We start from the raw sequence: 19192 nt of genomic DNA on the forward strand, positions 1-19192 counted from the left end.
TGTAATCGTGGTGCAGTGCTGTAATTTATGACTGTGCAGCTATGAGACTGCGAGGACTCCTTTTTTCTCTACGTTGCAGCATCTCTCAGATACAGGGTCTTGGCATCCCATGGGAGATGTAGTCACAGAGAATAGGGCCGAGGGCAAGCATGAAGAGTCTTAGCGAAGGCCAGAGGGACAACTTCATACTTCTGAGGCACAGATACTCAACAAGACAGACTAGGTTTAAGGAAGCACAGAATCGCCGAGGTTGGAAGGGACCTCTGGAGATCATCTAGTCCAACCCCCCTGCTCAAGCAGGGTCACCTAGAGCACGTTGCACAGGATCGCATCCAGGCGCGTTTTGAATATTTCCAGAGAAGGAGACTCCACAACCTCTCCGGGCAACCTGGTCTAGTGCTCTGTCACCCTCACAGTGAAGAAGTTTTTCCTCATGTTCAGATGGAATTGTCTGTGTTTCAGTTTGTGCCCGTTGCCTCGCGTCCTGTCGCTCGGCACCACTGAAAAGAGTCTGGTCCCATCCTCTCGACACCCTCCCTTCAGATACTTGTACACATTGATAAGATCTCCTCTCAGCCTTCTCTTCTCCAGGCTAAACAGGCCCAGCTCTCTCAGCCTTTCCTCATAGGGGAGATGCTCCAGTCCCCTAATCATGTTTGTAGCCCTTCGCTGGACTTGCTCCAGTAGTGCCACATCCCTCTTGTACTGGGGAGCCCAGAACTGGACGCAGTACTCTAGATGTGGCCTCACCAGGGCTGAGTAGAGGGGGAGAATCACCTCCCTCGACCTGCTGGCAACACTCTTCCTGATGCAGCCCAGCATACCATTGGCCTTCTTGGCCACAAGGGCACGTTGCTGCCTCATGGTTAACCTGGTGTCCACCAATCACCCGCCGCTTCTTCCGGGCGTTCCGGCAAGGCACAGGGTCTGTTGTCCCAGGTACTTCTCTTGCAGCCATGCCCATCTCCTCCTCATCCTGGAGGGCACTAAACCTGTTCTTCAGCTTCAGGTCTTCGGGAGGAGTAGGAGCCTTTCTCCTCCCACGAGCAGTGACCAGTTTCCAGCCTTCTTCTATGATGTTATGATGTACCGTTTCACACAGCACAGAGCCCTCTGGCAACTCCACTGCTGTGGGGGGTTGGGACTCCCGAAGCTGCACAGTCTCCAAAAATACCCTGTCTATCACTTGCTCCGCTTCTCGGATGCTGCGCAGCCTACTGACCTCCTCCCGTAACTCCCTTAGCTGACGACACAGCTCGCCAACAGCAGCACACCTCCTGCAGGAGAGCTGGCTGCCAGCCCAGGCCTCCCGGAGAGGCCCCAAGCACTCCCTGCGGCCTGAGACCTGGAGGGCTGCATCTGCCGTCAGAGGGTCAGTCTGGGTCCCAGCCTCTGACACAGCAACTCCAACAGCCACTGGGGAATGCGCTGTGTGGCGTGTCACGACCATACTTGAGGAAGCGTACACCACAGGGAACAGAAACAAAGGTTCCTTCGCGCGCCCTTCTGCGCAAACTGCTGCGTCTCTTTGCTGCCTCTGTTCACTGCGCTCTGGGAGCTGTGCTTTAGGCCTGGCTCTTATATAGGCCTCTCCCTAGCACTGGCTGAGAGGGTGCTTGACCGCCCTAATCAAGGGCCACCGGGACCAAAGGCCCCAACTCCCTCTGGTCAGGGGCAACCAAGAGAGCTCGTTAGCAGCAGCCACTCCTAGCTAGAGCTTTTCCCACGAGCTTTTCCCAGGAGAAGTCAAGGCCTCCTGCAGTTGTCCTTGCCTAGCTTCCCCTTTCCTCTTCACAGCAATCACCTTCTAGTTCTAGTTCCTCGGGGGTCCTCAGAAAGCCCACAACTTCCAGCAAGATCCTCAGGTTCTAGTCAGAGCCCAAACACTGCTGCGCAAACTGCTGCATCTGTTCGCTGCCTCTGGGAGCTGCGCTCTGGGAGCACTTGCGTGCATAATGCCACAGAAGCAGAGAAGGTTCATTAGGGATGTCCTCTCTCCTCGCAGCAGTCTAAAACTGAAAAGGGTTCAGGTAGTTGTAAGAAAAATGCATGAAGGGAAGTAATTGGGATGTAGCTCTTCCAAAGCTGGACAGCCAGCACTGCCATTTCATGAAGCAGAATTCACCATAGTGGGCAGCGGCAATAAAAGGACATGCTGTACACTCTCTCTTAAACATTTTGCCTCTCGTCTCTTTGCTTTGTTGCTTCCCTTTATAAAATTTAACATATATTTGATCCAGAAGACATTTGTTCTTTGTGTATAGAGGCAAAAATTTTGACCAGATATCAGAGAAAGCAGGAAGAGCAAATCCTTCGGGCTCTCTGAGTGGACAGGGTGAATTACTTGAGCATTACTTGAGCATGCATGTACACGTGTGTGGCAAAAGAAAATGCATTCACTGAAACTCTGATAAGAGAGTTCTACCTAAAGTTTTTAACATCCCTAAAATAATTCACATGACTTACTCAGCTGATGCACGAGAATGTGTTAAAGCACAGTAACTCAGCTGTGTGATGAAGCTCTAAGACATATTAAGGACAGTAACGAAGTGTGTTCTTATTGTCTAATCCATCTAACTCGGAACAGATGCATTGAAAGGTATGTGCTACCCTTAAAGCTACACTGAAGTTCAGCTCCTTGCAATCAAAATCTTTAGTAATAACACTATATAGACAATACACTACTGAAGAGAGCTACAAGTAAAGGAAATTGCCCTTGAAACTGTCCATACAACAAGTAAAAGGACGATGATAATTTATGGAAAATTTTGGCAGGACACCAAAACAATTTTCCTTAGAAAAATCGTCAGCTATAGTAGAAACTTACACTGGAAGAAAGCAACTGAACCCTTATTACTTCGCCCCAGAGAGGTGAAGCTTAGAGGCAGGACCGCGGCATGGGTATGGTAAATAACACCATAGCCTCCCTTCCATCTCTTGTTTGCTTTCAGAAGGAGCGTGGTCATGACTCACCTATCACCTTCAGACACACACTCTCTGACACCTTGTCTGACTTCATCATCACTGTGCCAGCATCCTCAGGCTTGACTTGCTTCATGGTCAGCGTGTAGCAATTGCCAACACTCTTGATGTCATTGAAATTGTTGGTATAAAGGAGGTTGCCATTCAGGAACCATTCCACATCCTCGTCATCGTGGGACAGTTCGCATGAGAAGACGGCAGAACTCTCTTCTTCAATTTCCACATCCTGCAGGTGTTTGATTATTTCGACATTGCGGGCTGTAGGAAACCAAAATGCACCATCATCAGTGTTATCATGAATCAGTACTCTTTCCACAGCTAGATTTCATAGTGTTGAGAGTTTATTAGACGGTCTAGTCTGATCTCCTGTGCATCACAGCTCATTACATTTCACAGTCCAGCAAAAAAGCATCCATTACAAAAGACTATGCTGCCCGGCCCCCTCTATTCTCTTTTCCACATAAAACGGTTCTTTTTTTTTAAATTTAAAAATAAATAATTCTTTCTAAAATGCTAACAACATTACAGTGACCTCGAAATATCCCACAGAGCTCCGAGTCCCTGCGTGCTAGTCACTGAACGCACATATACACGTTATAACTAAATTGTCTCTGACTCTGCCACCAGTGAAATAGTTACGGAGGATGAGGGGAAGACTATGTTTTCAGTCACAAGTAGATAGCATAAAGAGATTAAGCAATTTGCTCAGGTTTAAGGAGAAACAAGAACTGAATTATTTTCTTTTCCAGTCACTGGCCACAGGTTTGTCTTTGCAATTACTCTATTTAAAAAATGCTGTTTTTCATAGGACCGACTGACTCAGGAGGCTTTGGGAATATTAAATCATTTGGTCATTTGAATGAATCTCTTCTAGGCCAAACTATTAGCAAGAGATGCTCAATGGACTTCTGGAAACGATGCTGAGGCTTACCTACAAGTCTTGTGGAAAGTGACACTATGATCATCTTTCCTTATAGCTTTTCCAGAGGTCAAAAACTGGCTAAACAATACTGCCATACCAGGATGAGGCAGAACACCATTAGGATTAATAAACATATAGCGGTGATAAAAGATACCACTGTGGTCAGCGAATGACTACAGTGGTCTGAATGAAAACCACAAGCATTTGCATCAAAACCAGAGGCCTATAGCAGCTCAAAAAAAAAAAAAAAAAGAACATTTTTAGCTAGAATTACCAGAGTGTACTAGTTCCTAGCATGAAATGGAAAATAAAGTCTTGAGAAAGAATCTTGAGAAAAAGAAAGCCTTGAGACTAATAAATAAAGTCTTGAGAAAGATGCCTGAACTTCTGTCTACTGCCAAAACCTCTCCCAAATACTGCCTTTCCACACGCATAATCCCTTTGACAGGTAAGTGCTGGACTTCAGGATCTTGGAATATCAGCACAGTGCACATCAGAAATAGTCAGTGCACTTAAAACATTACATTCATATAAAATTAGAAGAGAACTGTGGGAATCGACCACAATTCAAGAAGAGAAACGTAGAGCGAAATACTAAATCAGAAAGGACATGCAACAGGCCAGCCTGCTTGCTGCAAACTGCTCGTACCTTCAACGGTCAGCATGGCTTCGGTCTCTGCGTTTCCCGCCCTGCACATGTACACACCAGCATCCTCAGGCTTCACCTTGAGAATCTTGAGCTCTGCTGAATGCTTCTCCCGCTTGATTTTGTACTTCTCAGAGGGCTCAATGGCTGTTTGGCCCTTGAACCATTTCACAACCTTTGGAGAAGGCTTGAAGTCACATGATAGGATGACTGAACGACGTTCCAAAACTATCTTATCTTCCATCTTCCTGGTGATCTGTATATTGCAATCTGCAAAGCAGGGTTGGAAAAGAAGAACGGATGAGGGCAAGCTGAAGAAAAGTTTCAAATCTCTATTTCATGTCAATTAATACAAAGGCCACTGTTTTGGGACCGTTCAGATGATGCTACAAGTTCCTGTCACAGGGCTGATTTGCTGAGAGGCCAGTTTGAAGCTACAGGGACATGATAATCTATAGGGAATGCTGCTGATGATACTTCTATAAGAAAATACTGTATATTAACTATCAAATGCATGGTCAAGTTCTCGTTCTGTGTTTATTCAGCTTCTCTCTAATTGAGGATTTTATTCAAATAGGAATGAATTAAAATCAAAACAAGAACTTCAGGAGGTGACTGGAGATATTTACCACGGTGACAGCAGAAGACAGAAAGACTTTAAGCTTTGTCTCAGATCAAATCAATGACAAAATGGATTCAGTAAATGTGCTATCAAACATTTCTAGTTCAGAAATGGGACAAAAGAAACTCTCCTGGCAAATTTAATCTGCTCTGAATACTTTGGTATAGTTAATAATAATAATAATAATAAAAAAAGCGGAAACCACTTTTAGTGAGTAAAAATTAGAAATAATAGAGCAAGGAACAAAAAGATAGCACTCAACTGAATTATGATTGCTCCCTTTAAGGAGCAAACTCTTTAAGGTATTTCTTCCTTGATTTTACGGTGATTTGATTTTAGAGGTATTAATAAACTTACAAATTCTATATTTTTTAATGCTACAATTTAGAATATTATAAAAAACAACAACCAAAAGTCTCAAAAGTCAGTTCCCTGCTACCTGAGGCACTTCTTTTGTCTTTAATTTTATGGTATCTTATTGTGACTCAACTAGTCTTAGCTCAAGAGATTTGAAAACCAAGCACATCAAACTCATCATCTAATCTAAGACACTTCCTGAGACACTGTCGTCTCATTTAGAGCATCCGACATTGCGTCCAACAACCAGCTGGGGACTAAGCAGATCGTCCAGGTATACATACATTTCCAAGCCCCCAAGCAGTGAAGCGTGCACATTAAACAGTAAGCCTGAACAATTATTTTCCAGGGACTGGGAGAAGGAGGGATCTCTCATGATCTAATTCAAACTAGGACATATTACCTCTGACAAGCAGGTTTGCTGTGGATTTTGATTTGCCAATTGAGAACTGAATGGTGCCTGTCATATCAGCAGAGGTTTTCAGCAGGGCCAGCCGGTGGATGGTGCCTTCTTGCTGCATGATAATGTTTCTGCTAGCCTGCAAGACTTCTCCACACAGAGACCATTTCGGGGGTTTCACAGATGGAATGGATATCTCACATTCAAATCTGGCTTCTTCAGGCTCAGTCACATCCTCATCACACAACTCCTTTACAATACTAATGGATTGCTCTGGATGAAGGAGGGAACAAGAGAAAAAGGGGATTTAGGAGTCGTGAAAGGACTCTTTCATGATCATCCTGCATGCTCATATCATCTTTACTTCACTTGAATACTGCACTTATCACCTCAATAAGCCTTAAAACATCCATTTTTAGATAAAGAAACATATAGGGCTGGTCACAGATCAGACTGTAAGACTGTGACACAGCATCCAGAGAATCCAGATCTCCTGATTCCCCGTCCTATTTGTAAAACAGAATGCCACCTTCCTATCCTGATATCAAACACGAGGCATTAGAAGATGGAATAGAAAGTTCACTGAAGTGCAGATGTTGATAACAAGAAAGTCTTTGGTTAGCTACAGCAACATTTCTCTGAACAACAGACTTTCTCCAGTACATCTGGTAAAGTTCTCCGGAACAGGAATTTCATCACTTTTCTTAGGTACTATATATTCATTTTTCAGGATGTTCCTGCTCTCATAATTCTAAAAGGAAGCAATACCAATGGACTTCAGAAAAAAAATCACCACTTAATTAAAATACTTTTAATTAGTGCCTGTTTTAGGGTAAGTGAAGAAGGCTTTCTGGACCAACCAATTTTTCTTCCAATGTATCCTGGAGGGAAAAAATGGTTTACTACCTTCAACAAAGAAGTGAGCACTGCTTTTGTCATCGAAGGCATCGCAAGTGTACGTGTCCTCATCTTCATAATCTGCATCATTGATGATGAGTTTCCGATAGACACCATCGCTGACAATTTCATATTTGTCACCAGGGTGAATTTCAACATCCTTCTTATACCATCTGACTTTGGCACTTGCACGAGACACTTGGCACTCTAGGAATCCACGGTGCTTTTCAAGAGCAATCTTATCTCGCAAAGGCCTCACAATTTTTACAGGTAGCTCTAAAAGGAATTAAAAAATACGCAATAGTCAGTGCAGTTGTACTGAAGGCTGCCAAATGAAGACTCATTAGCAATATTTCTTTTCCGATCAGTTATTTGGATGATGGCAGGAATCCCCACTTTATCAAGCCCTGAACTAACACACAGTAAGTAAAGAGCTCAGGAAAGGAAGTCTTTGTTATCTCTGTTTTACCACTTGGAGGGCTGAGCTGCAGAGACACTTTTATTCAACATTACACGGCAGTGCTGCAGCAAAGCCAGGGACTGATCTCAGATTTCCTGGGTTGCTCTTCAGTGTATTAATTTAAAAGTGTTTGTTCTCTCTCTTTTTATTATGCTAAGTTAAACACAAAAAATGCTGTATTCTATTTAAACATAAAAAAGAGAGAATGCAAGAGAAAGACAAACTGCAGTGTTTTCCCTCAGAGTTTAAACATGACTCCTAATGTCTAAAGGTAGAAAAACACCATCTCCTTTCTGATAAAATAAATTCTGTGTTATTTAGCCAAAGGAAATCCCCAACAGTGAGGCTGATATTTCATACGCAAAAAGGTAGGTAAGGGTTCTTCTTTCCCTGAAAACTCTAGGTGATGCTCAATTTTCTTTCCATTAAAAGTGAGGGAAATTGCTTAGTTTGTAACAAGAGACAGTTTAAGCACCATTGTCATCAAAAGTACAATTACCTTTCACCGTAAGGTGGGCGCAAGATTCTGCCTTTCCCGCTACAAATTTGATCTCTGCGGCGTCCTCGACTTGGACACGCATGTAAGTCAGCGAATAGGTCTTTCCTGAGAACAGACACACAAGCACATGTATCCTCCTCTGAGGAAGCCACGCCATCCTCCGAGGCATGCCGCGAGCTCGAGCACTGCCCGTCTGGTTTCAGTGCATCACCACCTGTTTTCACGGCAGCGAGGCTGACCGCTTCCTCTAAGCCCGCATCAAAGAGTAACCGAGCCCCTGCTCCACCAAGGATGGACTGACTGTGGTTGCCACCATCTGGAAAGTACTTGAAACAGAGGGACCCCTCCCACTGTCAGCAAATACAAATTCCTGTGCCTTAGAGGGATCGAACTGACCGACCAGGAGCCTTTTTCTTTTCTTGTGCACACACTAATTATTTATTTAATGTCAGGTTTCCCTTCATTAAAGCTCCCACTGCGTCAGAGGTCCAGCTTAGCTGCAGCCCTAAAACATAGGACAACTCCCTGCTGGACCTTCTTAACTGGATTTTGAAGGTCAGCCCTTTGTGCTTAGCATCCAACACCAAAAGTTCTTTTCTCAGTGTTTTCCAGCACCCACCCCAATCCCCTCCACTCAAAAATGACACCCCCCTTTTACTCCCTACCATCTTGACGCATTTTAATATTGTCAGCAGCCTTCAGCTTGTTGTCATCTTTGTACCACTGGGTTTGGACCTCATCGTGTGAAATCTCACAGACAAAAGAGGCACTCTCGTATTCATTCACTTCCACGTCTTCCAGTGGTTTAATAATCTTGATATCTCGGGCTGTGAAATAGTGACAAATATTTATTGCGGCATGTCCATAACTGAGTGCAGCATGTTTAACTTCTGCACGCTTGCTTGGAAAAATGGGATAACAACTTGTGTTTTATTCTAAACCAACTTCCTTTCCCGGATGGTTTCTCTCTGCAACACAGTAAATACATTTTACCCTTGAATCTGCAGGTAGAGTTACCAGCTACAGTGGAGCTTGCTGCAACAGGATTTTGGGGATGCCAGAACTTATATGGGTTTTAAAAGAAATTAAACACATTCATGGAAGATAATCACCAAGGAAAATTAAACACAAGCCTCCAACCTCTGGTGTTACTACAAACCTTATGCTTTCTCCTAGGCATCTACCACGGGCCACTACTGCGAACTGGTTGCTGGGCTGATGGTTGAAGCTGCTCTTCTGTTATCTTCTTAAAAACAGCAACTGCACTTTTCATAGAGCAGAGAGTGGCAGATAACTGGATATGGGGCTTAAAGCAGCTCGGGATGTTTTAGCGCAATCGCTTTGAGGTTTTATCTGCCCTCGGCAGCATGGTTTCGGTCCTTCTCTGCATGCTGCCCTCTCACACCTTCTCCAGTGTACCTGGATCTCCTAGGGCCACAGAGACCTCAGCCAGGTGTTGTACAGCATGAGATGCTTTGCTTCAGAGCGCCTTCAGCTGGGCATGATCCCCTTTAACTCCACAGCCCTGCACTTACTTGTGTCAGAACCGATCCAGCCTCTGTTTGTTACTGCAGCCCTCCCCTTTCGGAAAGGAAGGCCCTGATAAACCCTGGATCAGCAACGGGACATAAACCAGACAGCACTCAAACAGCAACCCATCCCAACCACAAAGGCAGGGAGAAAAAGGGAGTTTAGCAGAGCAATGGAACAGGACAGGACATTCATGAAGATACTGCTCACGCTGTACCCAAGTGGCCACAGGAGGACAGCATCTAGCAAGGAACAGGAAAGAGCTGGTCTATATTTTCAGATGTCTCCCTGGAAAGTAACATCTGCCAGGGAATACCAGACCTATCCATTCAGGAACTGGCCTTCAGCACTGGCTTGTCTCTGGCGCTTCAGAGGCTGGTGAGAAAATCCATCTGGTGCCTAAACAGCTGCACAGCACAGTACACAGAGGGAAAAGTGTCTTGAGCATAAAGCAGAGATGCAGTAAGAAATCGTGACACTTTCCTACTCTACCTTAGCATTTACAGCATAAAAACTGGGGCAGATCTTGAGATCATACCCAGAGCTTGTCCAGTTCCTACTCAGGTGTGACAGCGGCAGAAGCTGAACCAAACTGTGTGCATGCCAGCCCTCGGATCCCTGCTTTGTGCCAGGCCGTCTATTATTTGTTAACTTGCCAATCTAGAAACAACTTAAAACCAGAGAGTAGAACACAGGACAAATGTAAAACTCCGTTAGCATCTCTTCCAAAAACACTCATCCAGGGATAAAACAAGCACACGACAGTTCTGTCAATATTTTCGCACTAGGAAGAGAACGTTACTCAGAATGAGTAACAGAGAAATGCACAAACTGCCCATGAAGCATTTCTTGCTGTGAAGCCGAATATTGCATTAGGGGTCATTTCCTCATTCAGTCAAACATACCGTGAACCTGTAGCGTAGCTGATGTCTTGTCGTCAGCTGCTTCACATACATATGTTCCTTGGTCTTCATATTCGCACTTGTGAATAATAAGGCTTCTCTTAGTTCCCTGGGAAATAACCCCCACGTTTTTACTTTGCTGAAGTTGCTTCCCATCCTAGAAGGGAAAAGGCCAAACCAAATCACCATCAACTATTCCATGTCTGCGCTGAGCAAAGCAAGCATTCAGATCTTTGCCTAATTCACCTGTCTCAAGGGACTTAGTGGGATTGTGCTTAATGTAACTTCAGCATATGCCAAAATTTAAGCATGGTCAAATTTTTCAAGAACCACGAATGGTTAGAGAACATGCATCAATTATTGGTTGATCTGAAATACCTGTTTGCAGGCTCACGGCACTGTACAGGGTTGGCAATTAGTCCCTTAAGACATTACTTTGAAGAAATGCTATTATCTCCACTCAAACAAAGAATCAGCTGAGCTACAAGGAAGGTACGTGTAATGCCTGAGCTCATCTCCAGACTGTCAGGTGCAAAAGGAATCAAGGCTTCACCCTAAACCTCAATTCCCAACTTGGCTAAAAATCCTGGGTGAGAACTGCTACGTGTGAAGTGAATCCCAAGACTGTGCTTCTGTCGACAGTAGGGCTCCCACTCTGTGCAACAACAGTTCAGGAGTTCACTATAAATTCAAGAGGAGCTTAACTTTTAACCTGATAAATGCACTCAAAATGATCTGGTAAATAAATAACCCACAGAGAGATAAACTGTGCAAGTAAAGGAATATAAGGACAAGAGAGCCACATTAAGAGCTAAATAGCAAAGGCTCAGCCCCACGTCTCTTGGAAGTGAAATAAAAGGCTCTCATTGACTTCCAGGGACATTAGAAGTGAAAATGTCACCGTCCATTAAGTGCTGTACCTTGAACCACTTAACATCCACATTGGGCCTGGACAGCTCACACTCAAATGTGACCTTGTCCTTCTGAGTTACACTCATGCTTGACAAAGGCTTGCTGATTTTCACAGGCAGTTCTGCAAAAAGAAAAGGAAGTCCAGTTAATGGCGAATTAGATTTGCTAGAAGCATCTGGCACAAGGAATAACAGCCTATCTTACATGCTTAACGTAACTTCTAAGTGAAAAACAAAATCCTGTTCTTTTGAGCACATTATCATTGGTTGTGCTGTTGACAATTACATTACAACAATCCTGTTAATAACAGAGGGACTGTTATGTAGTTGCCAACGGAAACGTGAGGCCTCAGAAGGCACTTGAAGAAAGCACAGCTAGAGCAGCTTCTTCATGAAAGACAGGACCTGTACCTTTCCTTTTTTTTTTTTTTTTTTTTGATCGTTCAGTACTGAGAAAATTTTTAGGGTTTTATAACAGGTAATAGATTACAAACAACAGGTACAATGCACGAAGGGAAATGTGGTAATGTTGCAGAACACACTGATGTGCATAGCTTCAGAAACATCTTGTAGTCACCCGTTATCGCAGACGTGTCCAAAGGGATCCCACTGTGGCTAATGACCCACTTCCCACACCAATCAGAGCCTGAGACTTTGGGGTCTGTGTATCTGTCACATCAAGCCTCCCTGATGAATGAATGCCGTCTGCCTTGAAGGAGATGAGCCCTGCATCTTCAAGGTTCACAGAAGAGAGAGTCAGCGAATGTTTCTTCCCCACGACATCAATACGGACATTTGGGGAAGGCTTCAGCCGAACACCATCTTTCTGCCAGATTCCTTCCACGTCCTCGTGCGACACCTCCACCTCAAAGGTGACGGTCCCTTTCTCACACACTTTGACAGGCTGAAGACCTTTTATCAGGTTGATCTTCCTCACTGGAAAACAATAATAACCTTTGCCACTGCCTTCCTCCCCCCAGCCACTCTCTGCAGCCTCCTAGCACCATCCTCTTCTCCTCCTTGATGACTTTCACTTCTCTGCACGCTGTCTCTATCATGTCTGCACTCTGAGTGGCAGCAGCTGCCTGGGAGGGTAAGGAGTGGGGTAAGTTCAGGTCAAGTTCCTATGCTGCTGACCACGGCAGCACATGCAACCCCGGGATCCACGCCATAGGCTTACTGACAATATCGCACCGTCCGCAGAGAGGGACGGGTCCTGCAGGGAGCATGCCGCAGCAGGAAGCCAGCTTACGTGCTCTGAACCGGAGGAGTTCCTCTGTTGGCATTGACTGTAGGAGGACTGTTGGAGACCACAAGGCTTGCTCATTAACAGGCAAGAGTACGTGGCCTGTGGTGGGTGATGTGAAACTCCCCAAAGGGACATTTCAGCTGACTTGTAGATTCAAGCAGCATTCAGACATCTAAAAGACCTCAAGCGCACACCATGGTTTGCATGCAAAACTGGCTGCAAAAATATTAACATTTCAGCCTCAGTCTACAAATTGGACCACGAACATGTATGGCACACTAACCAAATGAGTTCCAAATCAGTCTGCGTAAATGGGTGTTGTGTTTAAAATGACAGATTAGCAGGGCAGGAATATTCCAGATAGGCTACTTGCTTGTGTTCTGCATTCTCCTCCTTTAATATTAAACATTTTTATAATGAGAGAAAATGCGACTAAATCTTTTAATCAGCTTAATCAGCCTGACTTGTGATTAGTAGTTCTTCTGGATTCAAACTGATCTCAAAGATAACAACGACTGACTTCAAATGACTGCCACTAATCATTAATTTGCCTCAGAAATCTATTTTCAAGCTAAGCAAGTATTCACTGCAGATGACACTTCCAAGTCTTAGGTGGGAGTGGTTAACGAAGTTCCACTAACACTGAGAAAAAAGGATTTCAAGCCCCAGAGCTTTGGCCCGCTTCATATAAGGATTTTAAAAGCAATTCACTGCATGCAGTGAACGTTCAAGATAATGAGCTTGCAGAATCAGCTCTTTCAGCCACATATTTAATTCAGCCCACAAGGTGTGCAGCATTCACTTCTTCCTACATTAAATCAAAGGGCCAGTAGCTACCCCCAGCACTCAATACTGAGCATCTAACCTTCAAGCTGTCCTTTAAAAGGGAAGGTTTTGTGCTACCAGTGGAACACTGGAGCACAGGAGCTCTGAAAAGCTCTCCGAGTGCAATGGTAACAGGATAAATTAAGATTCGGAAAGCCACAGCACTTTGGGATAACCTGGTAAGATGAGGATTTCTGCATGAAGGAGCCAGCCACTCAAAGAGTACTCATAATCCCTCTTGATTTTCACACTAGATCATTTTCCAATGAGCTGCGGGACTCGCATGTCATGTTACAGTCGTACACATGAGAAATACAGCAACTGTAGCTAGGCAAGCACTCTCCGCTTATGACAGAGGGGGAAAGGTGTTACATTACCCTGCGCAGCCATGAAGTCATCCAGTTTGAAAGAGAACTGAAAACCTTTGGTTTCTGAGGCAGACAGCTAAGAATAGCCCTCAGATAGAGAAATTCAAATCTAACAACCCTGAATTCCCCTACACCTCTGGACTAATGGACAAGTTGGCATCAACAGCTGAGCGTGAACCTAGCTCCCTCCAAACCGTGCCGTGCTCTTTCTATTAATGCCCATTTTGCGTTTTCTCTGAATGACGTCTCTCAAGCCTATCCTCGCTGTTATCCATCCTGCATTGAAGCTGGCAATTTCCAGAGCCAAAAGCATGAGCTGTGCAACTCAGGAGAAACAGCCTGAGGTCCCCAACTCACAGTCTGTCTATAGCGCACAGCGTGGGGACACCTAACAGCTGATGGTTTATAGCATATGCTACGGGGAGCAGCAAAGCATTATGCATAATTGCATATTGCTCACAGAAGACCGAGGAGAGCAGGATGCCCCAAGGCACTAAGAGAGCAGTAAAGACTGCAACCTTTACAAGAGAACAGAACGCGAGCTACGTCCTGCAAGGACTTCAGGTCTCTAGCATGTGGGCAAGCAGGAAAGTCAATAGATTCCCAGTGCGGTTGCTCCTCTACATAGCTGATAAAGTGCCAGACCTCTGCCAGGATTAGGCTCCCAGTGTGCCTGATGCCATAGGAAAGCAGAAGAGAGAACAGATTCCCTGTTCCGTCAGAATTGGAGACAAGAACTGTAAAGTTTACAGGGAGGCATCTGGCCTACAAACAAAGGCAGCACAGTATTATTACTTTGAATAAAACAAACAAAAAGCCCTTCTTATCAGCCAATTCAGAAATGACCACTCAGAACGTATCTGACATGCCCATAGCCATCTGGAGCCTAAGATAAAGTTTACTGCACCTCTGAACATCTTGCAAAAAATATACTGAGACAAAAGGAAACTCCACTGTAGTCAGAGTGAAAGGCCTAAATCCTCTGACTCCAAATCAAGTTGTTTAAAGAGAATAATGAAAATACAAAGAAGCATTTTTGGACGCACTACTGGTCATTACAAACACAGTACTCGCAATGAACAGTCATCACCTTTGGATTCGACAGGCCACGGATACATCTAGCGCAGCTATTTCAAAATTTTTAGGACAATACACCCCTATCAACTCCCCAACTTTCTCAGTACAGACACAACAAAATAAGGTTCCTCTAAATGCTGCTGCGTAAATATCACTCAGTAGACCAGCGTTGGACCACTTATCACGGCTTGAAAACTACAGTTCCATATCCAGTGACAGCTTCTGATGAAAGAAATGTTTGGGGAAGAGTTGGATGAAAGGCTGTTAAATTCAACCCAAATCCAGTTGAACATGTCTGTAACTGTTCAATGTGTTTATGACCTCAAGTACCAGGCTACTCAAGGACCATGCTTCAGACGGCTCTCCCATGTACCAGACCCAACCTGTTTCCGAGGTTCAATCTCTCTCTGCTAATTGCAGAATCTACCACTTGTGCTCTATCAGATTTTAATTTATGTCGAAACAAAATTCTTCATTGATAGTCCAGCTGTCCCCTCTACCTATTTGGGTCACTCAAATTCAGTGATTCCCCCTCCAGAGTTCTTCACCTCCCCCTCCCTTTTTATCTACCCCTCTATCGCTGCTATGGCCTTTCACTGTAGTTCTGCAGGAGTGCTTCTGCAGACACATCAGGTGATTGCGAGAGGTGAAGATATTAGCCTCCATGCCCACCATTTGCTGCAGTTGCAGTTAGTCATGAAAGAAAAAAATGTGTGTATAAAAAAAAAAACAAACACATGTTGGTATGACACTTGGCTGAAAATCAAGTAACTACAGCTGAAATATTTCACCCCAGAGAGGCTGTGAAATGACCCCCTGAAGGTAAGGTGCTATCCAAAACGGCGCATTCCTTTATCTTTGCCATTTCTAACATTTTCTCACCTCTGACTTTGACTTGGAATGTTAGTTTTTCATCCTCTGTTTCACAGCTATAGCTCCCTTGGTCCTGCTGAGTCACGTTCAAGATCGTGAGCTTACACTGTGTTCCCTGAGAGGTGACTACTAATTTCTGGTCCTGCTTAATCTCAGTTTGGTTCTTCTTCCATACCACAGCTCCATTTGCTGCTGACACCTCACATAGCAGCTCAAGGTTCTCATAAGCACTGACTATTAGTTCTAGAGTCGCTTGGAGCTTGTTTACAAATTTCCTAGGTTCCTCTGAAAGAAGTAAGAAAATAATAATAATAAGAAGAAACAAAGCAGAAAACATCTTCTGCTTTGACTCAGGCTTACTCAGCCTTACTCAGCACAAGGCTAAGAAAGATGCAGTTACAAACGTAACTGCATTACTCCTCTGCTAGTCACATCACCATGCTGACTGCTCAGCGCCGGAGGAGTAAATGTATATAGGCACGGGTGGCGGGGAGGTGCTGTTGCAACATAATTGTGACAGTGTGTCATCGATGACGCTGAGCGTGATGATGTCACTGAGCGTGATGATGTCACTGAGCGTGATGATGACAACGAACTACGGTTACCAGCCAGAACAATCCTCTCCAAGTTACAGCAGAGGTGTCTGCACTAGGAAACTCACTGTCCAAGTTCTAAATCATCCAGAGAGTTGGTATCTGTTGGTTTCCTGTTTGGGAGCTGGGTATGGATGAATCCAGGCAAAAAAGCTGCCTCAAGCCTTGATAAAAAAGAAGTCTGGGATACAGAAATTCACGCTCATAGTCTCTTTAGGGCCTTTAATATATGTATACATATGAATAAACTATTCTATCATATATATGTGTGTGTATCCCTCTCTCACACACACACACACACATATATATATATATGAGAATACTTTATTAACAATGATAAACCTCACCGCATTCAGTGTGACTGTTTCCATGAGTAAAATGGCAGGAGAATCAGTCCTCGACATGTAATTTCATACAAATAACACTCAATACGCTTTGGTCAAATACACGGAATTGGAAAATGCTTGTAATTGTATTTTCATTCTTCTGAAGTGGTGATTAGCTACAGTGCAAGTGGACTTCCTGATACCCTGCTCCTGTCTACCCTGACAAGCTATCAGCCTACCAGGTGCACACTGTGACATTAATACTTAGCCCTATGTCAGAAGAGAATAGCTTCTAGATAGATGTGGATCTATTCCTATCTGTAGTCATAACCAAAATCCACCTAACTAATGTGCGGTCATTTCTTGCCTCCTGTCTGGGAATCAGGCATGCATGCTGCTACAGAGCATAGACAAGGTGGTTTCTACTAACAGAACCGTATCTACACATAGCCATGAGCAGAATCTGCCCCAACATCACGAGATCATAAAGCCTCACAGGTGAAGTCTCTCTGCTTTATTTCACAGCTCCTGTGTCATCACAAACATAAATGTTGATGCCCCAACTTTCTGACAGATGCTACAAGCTCCTTCTCTCATCTTTAGACAACTGCTCTCAGTAACAGCTCAGTCTCGTTCCTCTGTCCCGCTTCCTGGCTCTTTCAAATCAAGCTGAGATGCATTCAGGTTACTGACACTTTAATCACTGCTCACTGTTTCTGATTTCAAGCAAGCTTTAGGGAACATGTGTTGACGTTCGAGTCCACAGACAGTTTTGAGAAGATCTAAGAAGTCTCTGAGAAGCTTGTTAAAAGTGACGAAAAACCTTCTTTTACGTATTTCGGAGCCCATATCTGCAACCCCTCGTTCACATGACCTGTCCCACTGGATAAATTCTTCCCCAGACCAGATCAGGGTACATGTGGGTAATCTCATTGATAAGACATTCTCCACTTTCAAGAGGACCAAGTAATATGTGAGTCACATCTGCCTGCTGAAACTGATCCTCACAGCAGAGAACTCGCAACTGCTCACAACTCATTTAGCTCCAGCGGTAGAGATTCCTGCTTTGATACCTCAGCTCACATCCTGCTGGCTGCATAGGCTGGCGCTCATATATATGAGCTGTGCATATGCACACACAAACAGCATGCATCATGTATGCAGCAACGATACAGCACTTTTATCCATTTAATTTTTTGCCAATGTATTTCTCAAGGTAGAAGCGAAGGCAACTAAGCGGAGACAGGTACTTTGTCTGTGAAATGTGAGAAAGTGTATCCAACACACCTTGCCACTCACTAACGAGCAGTATCTGATGAGCATGTCAGGTATTTCATACCCTTGACTCCACCACACCAGCGCTTGCCTGAAGAGCAAGCTGAAGGCTATCAGTTATAAGCAACCTTAGCTTAGTATTGCATCTCTTTTTGCAGCAACTGTTGTTTTCAGTCGCTAAGAAGTATCCCAAGGACAACTGGTATGCTGCACCCATGCCAGGCATGTGGCATCAGGGAACAAATATTTCATTAAAAATTGTAATCACTAGGAGCAATCTATTTTAAAAAATTAGATTACCAAGGAAGGATAGTCCCTCCAGAGTCCTGCTGTTCAAGATTAATGGGATAACTCATTACCATAAAAGGCAGATTACTTCCCTGCCCTAATTTCCTTCCTTGATTGTGTAGTGCTTCTTATCAGCACTCTGGAAACTTTTTGTGGTGAAATATGAAACAAGGTGGAAGTTGTCCTAGCTAGTGTTGTTAACAGGCTGTAGTTCAACCCCTGTTCACCAAGAAGTTCACAGGGATTCACAGATATTTTGCAGATATTGATTTTATTTGTCTGAACCACGTGATGTGTTGTAATGGGAGCTATAGGGGGGATTCATTGAACCTACATTCAGCCACCAAAAATTTAGGTACCCTGTTTCAGGTAATCATGCAAACTCCTTCTACACTTGATGTGTAAAGGCAGTTCCAGAAAATATATATATTTTTTAATCTGTCCTAAATAGCTCTCATCAGATCATAAACATTGTCCTCTGGGGGTACCTTTACTCTGCATCAACCAGTTCAGATGGATCCTAGCTGACTATTTTAGAGCAATTTTCCAATAAGTAAAGTCAAGGACTATGAATTACAGCCAAAGTGAAATTGCAAAGTATTGGATTCTCAACCAAAGAGAACTGGAGGCATGATGCAACGTGAATACTTGAGCAAACAACAGCTGGAAACTGGAAGCAATTCCTCTAGCTCAGTACACCCTCTAGCAATCTCTCAAGTCCAGTGCTGTGCTAGATCAATCAGCCCTGCTGAGTTTCTAATTAATCTATGGAGAGCATCATAGTAATATGGATGTACAGGTCACAAGCACGTAGCTTTGCATGACACTCAACCGTTACTTCTCTTAAATTGTATTGCATTGCAGCATGTAGACACACTGTGAGAAAGTTTCACTGGTGTTTCAATGTGTATCTTGAGACTTGGTTAAAAATTAGGCTGAAAACGTAAGCCAGAACACTACTTTTAGAGGAGAGGTTCCCACCAGGCTACGCAAATTGAATCAGCTGAATTTCACAGATACTGCATTTCAAAGAATTTCTTGTGCCATCTTATACTCCGGCTCTGTCCTGCACTGGAATACATCAGTGGCAGGCATTTCCCTTTTGGACTTGACCTGATAGGCACGTGCTTTACACGTGCTTTATGCTGATGGGCACGTGCCATCAGCTAATGGCTTCACTTGCAGTACCT

At 44.0% G+C, this 19192-nt stretch overlaps 1 protein-coding gene across 1 annotated transcript in view; it reads right to left on the bottom strand.

Moving 5' to 3' along the window:
- Positions 1-19192, bottom strand: part of LOC136991340 (obscurin-like) — a 176250-nt gene that overhangs the window by 132741 nt on the left and 24317 nt on the right. The window contains 9 exon segments of the mRNA XM_067292206.1: positions 2974-3240; positions 4554-4820; positions 5933-6202; positions 6836-7102; positions 7786-7890; positions 8451-8612; positions 10221-10374; positions 11138-11253; positions 11801-12064. Of these exon segments, the coding sequence (XP_067148307.1) occupies positions 2974-3240; positions 4554-4820; positions 5933-6202; positions 6836-7102; positions 7786-7890; positions 8451-8612; positions 10221-10374; positions 11138-11253; positions 11801-12064 (1872 nt within the window).

Source organism: Apteryx mantelli, chromosome 2 (assembly GCF_036417845.1).
Source record: "Apteryx mantelli isolate bAptMan1 chromosome 2, bAptMan1.hap1, whole genome shotgun sequence".
NCBI lineage: Eukaryota > Metazoa > Chordata > Aves > Apterygiformes > Apterygidae > Apteryx > Apteryx mantelli.